At 40.4% G+C, this 11,834-nt stretch overlaps 1 protein-coding gene across 1 annotated transcript; it reads right to left on the reverse strand.

Annotated features, from left to right (window-relative positions):
• Window positions 1-6,006: 6,006 nt before the first annotated feature.
• Window positions 6,007-9,446, reverse strand: LOC149823314 (heat shock cognate 70 kDa protein 2-like). Its single transcript, XM_090018776.1, has 2 exons — window positions 8,965-9,446; window positions 6,007-8,013 (listed from the first exon to the last, which is right to left on the reverse strand). The coding sequence occupies exons 1-2, from the start codon at window positions 9,176-9,178 to the stop codon at window positions 6,281-6,283; spliced, it is 1,947 nt and encodes a 648-aa protein (XP_089874902.1). The 5' UTR covers window positions 9,179-9,446; the 3' UTR covers window positions 6,007-6,280.
• Between the last annotated feature and the right edge of the window lie 2,388 nt (window positions 9,447-11,834).

An 11,834-nucleotide genomic window follows, 5' to 3' on the forward strand; every position in this document is an offset into this window, starting at 1 on the left:
GGGCATCTTTTGATGTATGATTTCTAAATTTTCAATACTCTTCTTGAGACAAAAAACAAACAAACAAAAATTACTTGTTCCGGTTGACATCTAGGGACAAGTATTGACCTTCACATGAAAAGTTGGCATTGAAGGGCATCTTTTGATGTATGATTTCTAAATTTTCAACACTTTTATTGTGACAATAAAAAAAAAAATCAAAATTTACTTGTTCCCGTTGACATCTAGGAACATGTCTTGAAAGTTGGCATTTATAGATTTTTTTTTCAAGTACCAAAAAACAGCCCCAAGGGGGGTTAGCATAGTGGGGTGGGGGCATTGGCTGCTAGAGGGATAGTCAAGGTTCGATTCTCATGGGCATCACCCCTCTGCACAAGCCAATGCGTAGCATAGGTCCCAGGGGCAGAGGTCCTAGCCTCAGAGTTTTATGCTGCCAGCACAATGAACTGTAGGTATGGCAGACTGAGCCTAGTGCGACTAGGTCTTCATGCCGAGTGCAGTTTCTTCGGGTTATAAGTCCAAAAAAAAGAAAGTACACAGGCCTCACGTGAAACAAGATCACGTTCATAAGCACCATGATATCTACATTTCTAGTATTCAATGGTATGGTCATGCTCTATACTGAAAACAATCATAGCACCTACTTGGTTAGATACTGGCCTAATGACAGGCTAATAACAACGGTCCAAAAACTTGTATAAAACGCCAAGCAAGATGTTGGCAAAAATTGAAAAGACATTTTCCAATCTTGTCTTAGATGGAGTCCTGCAGTTGGTCTTTGTCCCCCCTTAATAAGTTCCCATAAGTACTGACTCTATGTCCATATTTAGAGGTTACACAATTGTACTACCTCTGATACAATAGAACTTGAACCCGTGACTGATTGCACATGCTATCTGGTGCTAAGATCATCTAGCTAGCCCTTTGGATTCTTTAGAGATTTTGAGATAAGAGACTACTAGCATGAAGGTCTCAGGGAAGCTTAGGGTGTTTATGAAACAATGTATCATAAAAAGGCAATTATGATAAAAGACATTGGCATGACCTTTGGGTGTTTATGGAACAATATATCTTTTTGAGATTTTGAGATAAGGAATCCTCACTGAGAACCGGGTCACTAACGGGCCCGCCAGATCCCTGCAAAGTAAAACTCTGGGTTTGGGACTAGGGGTGGCAATCGGGTCCGGTCGGCGGGTCGGGTTGGTGGGTCAGAATACCTCAACACTAACACGACAAACGGGTCGGATGTGGCAAACACGAACACGACCCATTTATTAAACGGGTAACCCGACACGACACCGTTAACCCATTTAATAAACAGGTCGGGTCGACACAACATGATTACACGACACGGCGACCCGTTTATTAAATGGGTCAACTCGATAACATAGACACGATAACTATATATATATATATATATATATATATATATAAACGGGTATATATATATATATATATATATATAAACGGGTTGTGGGTTGACGGGTTCCTAACCCGTTTATTAAACAGGTCAAACGGGTTAGCAGGTTGGAATACCCCTAACACGAACACGACCCGTTTATTAAACAGGTTAGGCGGGTCGACCCGTTTACGACACAAACCCGTTTAAGCCAAACCCTAACCCAACTAAGAAGTGGGTTGGCAGGTCGGGTCAGATTTTGCCACCCCTATTTGGGACAAGAGCACCCAGCTTTACGTGCCCCAATCCAGTAAAAGCAACAACAGCCCCATGTGAGACGGGGTTCGATCCTGGGCCTTCAGCTTGACACAGGACCCCACTTACCACATGGTATACCACCTCAGTGGTATCCCATGTGGTAAAAGCAATTTGACAGTTTATGGCTTGTCAACAAGCCTACCGAAAGTTCAATCTGGGTCTGCATTTGACAGTTTACCTGAAATGTTTGTCCTGCTTTTAGAAATTTTGAACACTTGGTAATAGATTTAGAATTTCTGGTAATGCCTCTATGATATGAACTTAGTAGAGTATTTTGCATGGTTTTAAAACCCAGCACTTGGCTCATGTTAACTTTATATTTTATATAAAATATATAAATATATGTATATACTATCTATATTTCATAGCATTTTATGAATATATAATATGATATATTTAATGTATAATTTTATTAATACATGCATAACTGTATTTTTATATATAATATACATAATATTTATATTATATTTCATATAATATATGTAATTATATAAAAAATACATTATATATTATATATGCATGACTCGTCCATGACTCACCTGAGTTTTGTAAAAACCATGTTCAACCAGTTTTTTGACCCAATGACTGGGCAATCCTGGCTGAGTCAACCAAGTCACTGGGTTGACCCGGCGAGTTTTTAAACTATAGTATTTTGAGCATATAATCTGTTATACATGTTTGCTTGCTGGCAACAGCAAAACATGATATATTATCAAATTAGTATGGTTTGAATAGCACAGATAGAGCAGAGAACTTAAATCCTAGTGTCACCAGTTCAAATCTGGTTTCTGGCATATGGTTAGATGGTGCAAGGCAAGGATTCCAGAATCTTTTGCACCATGTTGATAGAGCCAACACCCACGTTGTGAAATGTACTGGCCCCTTTTGAGAGAGAGAGAGAGAGACGATTTTTAAATTTGAACATCTTTTTAGAAGCTTATGTTGGTCAAAATAGTTCTTTAATATATTCAAAGGTCTATATATCAAATGAGTAAAAAATCTTAACAAAAAAATGTGATATTTAACACCCACCCGGGTCGCCCTTGTGGTAGTGGGCTTGGGGAGAAGGTGATGACCTCTTTGTTCCACGTTCGACCCCCATCGGGTGTGAGACTGTCTTTCACCGGTGGGCTCTGTAAGGGCTTGGGTGTCGGCGACCCCACCCGGAGATTACCCACTTCAGCGGCGAACTTCGTCATTAAAAAATGTGTGATATTGGATGAAATATTATCGTAAGTCTATTAGTCATCCCCAAAAGGGGGGGAAACCACTATTCTAATGTTTGTGCACCAGGATATAGATAGTATTTACTTGTAACTTGATACGTTTTAAATGTTTCATGATCTAGCAAGAAATTTGCAAGGGAGGTACTATATTTAAAGAACATGAGAAATTAAGATGATGACATATTAGCATTGATTATTGAAACTAAAAAGAAACACCAACTGTTGGATCTAATCTACAAAAATTATTGATAAGAGTTTAATTAGTAGCTTACAAACCCTAGTTTCTGCATCAATCTACTAGAGCAAGTTAACTCCACTAACCATAATCAAAGGTATTATATATGGGGGACTTCTTTCTATCAGGAGCCATAAGCCTATGGTCATAAACTGGAGATTCAAACAAGAGCCCTAAGCCTGTGGTCATATAAACGGGGCTTTAAATTACTTGGCAGCAACACATTAGGTGAGGAACGTTTTTGAAAAAATTGCTGACCCATCTCCTTGCACAACACTAGCTGGGTCCCACAAAACATGTCAAGAACAGTAACCTTTTGTGGGATCCACAGTCTGAATCAGACACATGCAAGCGGCCTAATGGAGTGGCACCTTTTTTTGTGCAATTACTTTGCATCTGATCCTTCCTCAATGCCGCCTTCATTTTTGATATACACAAGGGATCCTTCAGAGAATTCAAGTAGAAGTAATTTGATGTCTGATTCGGCCAATATGACATGACAGATAGCTGGGTTAGATGCATGGATTCATTTTCTATTTTTTTCAAGAAATGGCCGAATACCAGTTCTAAAATGACTTCTGATAGTGACCCAGGCAAACCCAAAGGGGAGCAAAGAGGCTGGCACACTCCCTAGTCGAATGCATCAATGCAGGTCCCAACTGGTATTTACAACCAACAAGGCAGATTAAAGTTTTGTGGTAACTTAAACAGATGAAGAAACAAAGACAAAAAATAATAGTTCATTTGTATGTCAACAGAAAGTATTGGTAATGACTTGTAGCTTTCATCAGGACATGTCAATAAAAGAAGTAAAGAAGTGTTCTGGATATACATAAGTTTACAACGGTATGATCTTTTCTCTTAAAATTTGTTTTTTTGATTTGGAATACATGCAAATGATTTGGACAATAGTAAAAGGAATACTAACTTTTGATTTGGACAAGTGTTACAATATGTAGTTCTTACCATGTTTTCAGAAAAATGTAAAACCTGTAACCTTATGCGAAATTTTGCACATAATGAGAAAAATTGCATGTATACTTGTGAATTGTTTTGTATACGTGTGTAACGAGGAAATTAACATGCAGTCGACTTTTGCAACTATCAACGCAAAACTCTTCACGAAATTTGCAACCTAATCGCCTAATATACTATGAAACTTGCATAGTAAAAATGAAATCTCGCATCTCTTAAAGTTAATATCGTGCAAAATTTTGTGAATTCTGTAATTTTTCATGAATTTTGCATCAAAAATTTACTTTCACAACTATCACATGCAAAAATCTTAACGACTTAGGCACGTAAGGGATTTTTGCAAGAGTTGTTGCGATTATTGTAACATATCTGCAAAAATCATACAGATTTTGTGAAAGTGAGGAGCGAATTTTGTAGGTGTAATGTGCAAAATTCACATTTAACAGGATGAGAAATGCATCACGACGTGATGTGTGGATCTCTACATTTTAAGGGGTAAAACGATCTTAAAAAAGTAGGGAACCTATGCAATTGGACATTTGACGGATTTTGAAATTTGTAGGAAATTCAGGAAATGCGATAAATTTACCATACAATACAAAATATATGTATGAACAAATTTATTTTTTATTTGAATGAAATGATAAAACATATTTTTATGCAAATTTCACAAGTTTTGAGAGGTTTCAATTACATGAAGTTCACATATTAAGTTTGTGTAAACTTCACACTATGTACATGAAGTTTCAACTACAAAGAAAACCACGCTATGCAAACTTTGAACTATATTAGAACTTAGTAGAATATTTGGAAAGTTTGTAGAGGTTTTAGTTACAGTTCCTATCACCAAGTGAATTTAGTTGAACTAAACCTCAAACTTGGTGAACTATTAGTACGATATTTGCAATATTTTGAGGTTTTAGTTTAATAAGATGATCACAAATTTGGTTATGCAATCTTTGCCAGATCAGTAAAAAAAATGAGTTTTTACTGTATAGCCGATGAGCGGACCGATATATCATGCTAATCTAATAAGTCCACTATGTGAAGGTTAAACTGGACATTTGCTATTTTATCCAAAAAACGCATCATTTTTTATCATATATTACAGTCGTTTTTCCTTTTTCTCATAACACGTCACTCTTAAGTTCACTGTATAAAAAAAACTGAGCTCGTTCTTTCCCACCAAGGAATACACCCCATGAGTAGGTGATAATAAGAATCAAAATGTTCAAGAAAAAAAAGGACCAGATGGGAAAAATGACCGGGATCAATATAACGCCAACTGCCAAGGGTCAGATTATCTAAGTAGGGGTGACTTGTGAACGTCACGGACTCAAACCTTGCCACAAGATTAAAGTTGGGTGTAAATTTAGGGAGGAAAACGGCCCAGATCCGAAACAGTTATAAATACATGGGATTCGGATAGGAATCAGATTTGGAACTGCCAAAAATTGTAAAACCCACAGGATGGATTCGACCCATTTACATGATTGCATCCTTACTGTACTTCCAAACGAGCAGGGGGGCTGAAGGCCATGTGCAACAGATTACATCAGGGGTTTTTTACCCCTAACCTAGCCCAGAAAAAAAAAAAGGTAAAATGCCAATTTACAGCATAAAAGTACCAAACGCAGTGTTCCAAAGTAGCAAGGGTACTCAGGAAACCGCAATTCAAGGTTCCCAGCCAGAGATTTTCCTTTGCAGTTAAACATGATACAATTCCCAAACCTCGTAGCCACATATAATCAACACGATGAGAAAAGAACCACGTAGCCACTTACACTTTGAACTTACCAGAGCATTCAACAAGAGAGTTCAAGTATCTTTCAGAACATCTAAATGGGAAAATGAAAACACTTAATTTTCCAAATGGCATTATAAATGGCCAAAAAACAAAAACTGAGATTCGTCATCCATATAATCGGATCTACGGAAATAAATGCAATCCACCGTAACTAAGAACAATTAACCATGACAAAATGATTGTTCAAAATATAAATCTCTCCTGGCCAAATAAACCAAAACCAGGAGACTCAAAATCCCAATTACCTCCCCCCCCCTTACCTCCCCCCACCCCCCTGAAAGAAAACTCCATACCGCCCCCCAACTTCAAACGGAGCTCGTTTAGTCGACCTCCTCAATCTTGGGGCCAGCACCACTAGCACCAGCAGACGGGCCATCGTCGTCCATGCCACCACCCATGTCAGCACCAGCTCCCTGGTACATCTTGGCAATGATAGGGTTGCAAATGCTCTCCAGCTCCTTCATCTTGTCCTCGAACTCATCAGACTCGGCGAGCTGGTTGCTGTCCAACCACTGGATAGCCTGATCGATGGCGTCCTCGATCTTCTTCTTGTCCGCAGCAGCAAGCTTGGCACCGATCTTCTCGTCCTTGATGGTGTTCCTCATGTTGTATGCGTAGTTCTCCAGGGCGTTCTTCGACTCGACCTTCTTCTTGTGATCCTCGTCCTCAGACTTGTACTTCTCTGCTTCCTGTACCATCTTCTCGATCTCGTCCTTGCTCAGTCGTCCCTTGTCGTTGGTGATGGTGATCTTGTTCTTCTGCCCAGTGGTCTTGTCCTCGGCAGAGACGTTCAAGATACCGTTAGCATCGATGTCAAAGCAGACGGTGATCTGAGGGACACCACGAGGTGCCGGAGGAATGCCGGAGAGCTCGAACTTGCCGAGTAGGTTGTTGTCGCGGGTTCTGGTTCTCTCTCCCTCATAGACTTGGATCAACACGCCAGGCTGGTTGTCAGAGTAGGTAGAGAAGACCTGCTCCTTCTTGGTCGGGATGGTGGTGTTCCTTGGAATCAAGACGGTCATGACTCCACCGGCGGTCTCCAGACCAAGAGACAGAGGAGTGACATCGAGAAGAAGCAGGTCCTGCACTTTCTCGTTGCCCTCACCGCTCAGGATGGCGGCCTGGACGGCAGCACCGTAGGCAACGGCCTCATCAGGGTTGATGCTCTTGCAGAGCTCCTTGCCGTTGAAGAAGTCCTGCAACAACTGCTGCACCTTTGGAATCCTAGTCGATCCACCAACGAGCACGACGTCGTGGATCGAGCTCTTGTCCATCTTGGCGTCCCTCAAACACTTCTCGACGGGCTCCATGCACTTCCTGAAGAGGTCCATGTTCAGCTCCTCGAACCTAGCGCGGGTGATGGTGGAGTAGAAGTCGATTCCTTCGTAGAGAGAGTCGATCTCAATGGTGGTCTGGGCGGTGGAAGAGAGGGTACGCTTGGCCCTCTCACATGATGTCCTCAGACGCCTGAGGGCCCTGGGGTTGCCGGTGATGTCCTTCTTGTTCTTCCTCTTGAACTCCTGAACGAAGTGGTTCACCATCCTGTTGTCGAAGTCCTCTCCTCCAAGGTGGGTGTCTCCGGCAGTGGCCTTCACCTCGAAGATACCCTCTTCGATGGTAAGAAGAGAGACGTCGAAGGTGCCACCACCAAGGTCGAAGATGAGAACGTTCTTCTCACCGACGCTTGTGGCCTTCTTGTCGAGACCGTAGGCGATGGCAGCGGCGGTGGGCTCGTTGATGATACGCATCACGTTGAGCCCGGCGATGACACCGGCGTCCTTCGTGGCCTGACGCTGAGAGTCATTGAAGTAAGCAGGGACGGTGACCACCGCATTCTTAACGGCGGAGCCAAGGTAGGCCTCGGCGATCTCTCGCATCTTCATGAGCACCATGGAGGAAATCTCCTCGGCGGCGAACTGCTTATCCTCGCCCTTATATTGGACGACGATCATGGGCTTGTCGCCTGGGCCGGGGATGACCTTGAAGGGCCACAGCTTCATGTCGCCCTGAACCGACGCGTCGGTGAACCTCCTGCCGATCAAACGTTTGGCATCTGCACTAGGGCAAACGTTTCAGTTACAGTTCATAAAAGCCAACCAAACAGTAGGGTACAAAAAATTGGAATCCAAACCCCGAATCCAATAAAAGCACGTAAACGTATTTTAAAAAAGATCATGATGCAAAGTTAAACTGTGGAAAGCTACACAGAGAGAAACTCGAGATGAAGGCCACATAGAGAATTGGAAAGCGATACAGAACACAAAATCAGGTTCGAACCGTAGAGCTTTGGGAACAGTATGAAAATCAATCAGTGGATTCATAATAATACGTTAAAATACTTGAAAATCTATCGTTGGATTCATAATAAAACGCTTTAAATACTCGAAATCAAGAAAGAAACGCATATTCACAGAAAAGATATCCCAACGCCGTCGGGATGAAAGGGATAAAAAATATGACTTAAAAATTCCCAAAACAAATAGATCTCAAAGAAGAAAATTTCGCAGAAAAAGACTAAACTTTTCAACTACTTTATGATCCATATTACAAAAAACAAGCACCAGAACCCGACGACTATAAGCAAGAAAGAAAGAAAAAGGAAGAAGGGGAGGGGCAGAGACCCATAAACAACCACTAAACAAATACCTAACAACAATCGGAGAAAAAATTCAGATTTGCCTCAAAATGAAAATAAAAAAGTAAAAGGATGCAGTGGATGGTGAGAGGGGTATAAAACGCAGTAAAATCTTACAAAACTACAGATCTAATAAAAAACTACGAGATCGCAAGAAAATAAACAAAAGAAACCGAGAAATTCTATATCTACATCCAAAAACACCATAAATCGCAATAGATCGCATAAGAATTCAACGAAAACGCCCCAGATCTGATAAAAAACCATCTAATACCTCAACACGCTCGGAAAGACACCTAGAAACTCCAGATCTACTCACAGAAAGAAGGATATGAAAGAAAAATAATCAAGAAACGGTAAGAGACTCACCGAAGACGGTGTTAATGGGATTCATTGCGACCTGGTTCTTCGCGGCATCGCCGATGAGACGCTCGCTGTCCGTGAAGGCGACGTAGGAGGGAGTCGTCCTATTACCCTGATCGTTCGCGATGATCTCCACCCGATCGTGCTGCCAGACCCCAACGCAGGAGTACGTCGTCCCGAGATCGATCCCGATCGCCGGACCCTCTCCCTTTCCGGCCATTATCTCGTCGGAAAACTACGAAGAAAATCAGATAAACGAAAGAAAGGAGAGCTAGCGATAAAGAGAAGGGGATCGCGTGAGGCTTCAGTATGAGGAGAGGAACGGCCAACCCTAATATCATGGCTTCCCACCTTCCAGAATGTTCGAACCGAGGCTTGCTGGCCGTCTGATCGAGGACAGATGGACGGTGGGTCGGTGGGGATAGAAGATTCGTTCTTTTCCCACTCTCCGTGAGAAAAGAGCGACCTTTTCCCTCCAGTCGTTTCCAGAAGCGTCCGGCGGCTTCGCGTGGACTAAGAATTAGGGTAACCTTCTGCGAAAAGTCCCACAAGTTTTGCTTTTATTTCGAGAAATGCCATTCCATATGGCTTAAAAAACTTATGTGACAGGGATGCGAAGCGACCGACACGTGACGCGGGTTCGACGCGCAAAACTCGAGAACTTTTTTTTGGAAAGTAAGATCTCATAAAATAAAATTTGGAAAGCATAACAAAAAAATTACTTTTCAATAGATTTATTTTTAAAAATATTTTTATCAAAATATTAATAAAAATATTAAGGTAATGTCACCGACAGGTAGTCACAAGTTCGAAACCCATGGGTGGCATTCCTTATCGCAAAGTTGAAGCTGAGCATACTTCCTGGAGGCCAGTTAATGTATTGTTAGCATCATAATGACAAACGTTTGCAAAATCTCGTTTTTCAAAAAAACTCCCAAGAAATTGAAAATTTTCATAAATCTTGCATGTTTTTTGGCAAAATCTTGGCAATAAAAAATAAAAAATAAATTATAAAATATTATTTAAAAAAAAATATTAATAAAAAATATTAAAAATAAAAATACATGATTTTTCATGATAAATAGCCATTTAAAATGTAAATATCGTGTTTAAATCACGGTATTTATGTTTTTTGATAAATCTCGCGATATTTTGAAAATCTTGCGAGAAATTGCTGTTTTAAACTTTCAGGCAATTTCTCGCGATATTATCGCGAGGTTTTCATAAGTCACCTGATATTTGTCACTATGGTCAGTAATAGGGTTTTTTGTTTTTTGGGATTAACTCAATAAAAAAATTAAGATAATTATAATTGCAGGTTAACTTCATGACGTTTGAGAGCTTGAGCTAGATCTGACCCTGAACAAACCAAGCTTAGACAGTTTAAGCTCAACTAGTTGGAATTTTTTTCAACCTAAGAACGGGCCAACAACTGAGATAGAGAAGCCGATTTTAGGTCAGGTGGGCTTTGAGTGAACAATTCTTGGTTATACTTGAGGCTGGTAAGCAACGAACCGAACATGGTGTGTTTGGGCTTGGCTCATGACTTGGTTCATGTTCATGTTTAGTTGAGCCAAACTCAAGCTTGCTCATACCTAAATGAGATGTGCTAGCTTGTGTAAAAAAAAATATGTTATTTATACATGAAATATATATATATATATATATATATATATATATACTTAAAATATGTATATTTTATATATTAAACTTAATAGTTCATAGTTTACATGTATATTTTTCATGCATTAGTTTGTCTATATATTTCACTTAAAATATATATTTTTCATTATTTATACAAGCTCACCCGAGCGAGCCAAGCTGAACACTTAGCCAGTTATACGAGCCCATTACAAACAAGTTCATGATCAACTGAGTCAAAAGATGTTCAGTTCATTTACCAACCCTATAGCCGATTAGCTAACTGCAAAAAAAAACTTTTTTTTTTTTAGATTTATAAACTGAAGAAACTGCAGTCGGTCTGACTCAGCTTCGAGCCAGCCATACCTACGATCGTCGTGCTGGCAGTGTAAAACTCTGAGGCTTGGACCCCTGCCCCGAACTGCACAAGGATTTGGAATACCTTTTTTTTTTCAATATTGAAATGAATTAATTAGAATTCAATTAGGCAATATTCACTAGTCAGATTCAGTAATACTTTCCAATTCTAATCCTATAAGGAAATATCTGATCAGGCCAGATTTAGTAATGCTTAAGTTGGAACCAAATCCAACCATTTACATCCATTGGATTTGTCCATCTAGTTTGTTGATCTTGGGTAGGACTTCACTTACCAAAACAGTAAGGGCAATCTTTTTTTTTTTTGACAGAGAAAGCTGGGGTTAGGCAGACTCCTACCAGTTATACAACCATACTATTGGGATTCGAACTTGCAACAGCCCAACACAAGGTGACGTACACTAACTGCTCCTGCCAGATCAGCGGAGCCGGGGTTGGAAACAGTAAATGTCAATCTTGGTTAGATTTAGAATCCTAACTTGATTATAGAGATAAGAAGGATTAACTGAGTTCCCACCCCGAACTAAAACCGATTTATCAGTCTACAAGAGCTCTGCTTATCGGGTAGCATCCCTTGCCACAAGGTCAAATTACTCGAAACAAGGCAATCTTGTTAGAATCAGTATCAGGCCGGAATCAGTTTAGAGAATTGGCCAATAATTTTTTTTACTTTACTATCATGGTGGTTACCCATGTGGTCAGTAGAGTTGTATGCCAAGCTGAAGGCCTAGGATTGAATCCCGCTGGCGCATGGGAGTTGTCGTTGCTTTATCACGATAGGAACACCGTAGGCTAGGTGGTGGTGTCCTCAACCCAAAGTTTTACCTCGCAGGGAGGCGTTCTCGGTGAAGGTTTTC

This window comes from Nuphar pumila, chromosome 10, assembly GCF_984573655.1.
Source record: "Nuphar pumila chromosome 10, dmNupPumi1.hap1.1, whole genome shotgun sequence".
Classification (NCBI taxonomy): domain Eukaryota; kingdom Viridiplantae; phylum Streptophyta; class Magnoliopsida; order Nymphaeales; family Nymphaeaceae; genus Nuphar; species Nuphar pumila.

What these genes read in the sequence shown, in the direction of transcription:
- LOC149823314 (XM_090018776.1), bottom strand. Translation starts at nt 9,178, where the DNA reads ATGGCCGGAAAGGGAGAGGGTCCGGCGATCGGGATCGATCTCGGGACG. An exon ending in TCCCATTAACACCGTCTTCG is followed by an intron (nt 8,014 to 8,964) that starts GTGAGTCTCTTA and finishes GCCCTAGTGCAG; the next exon opens with ATGCCAAACGTTTGATCGGC.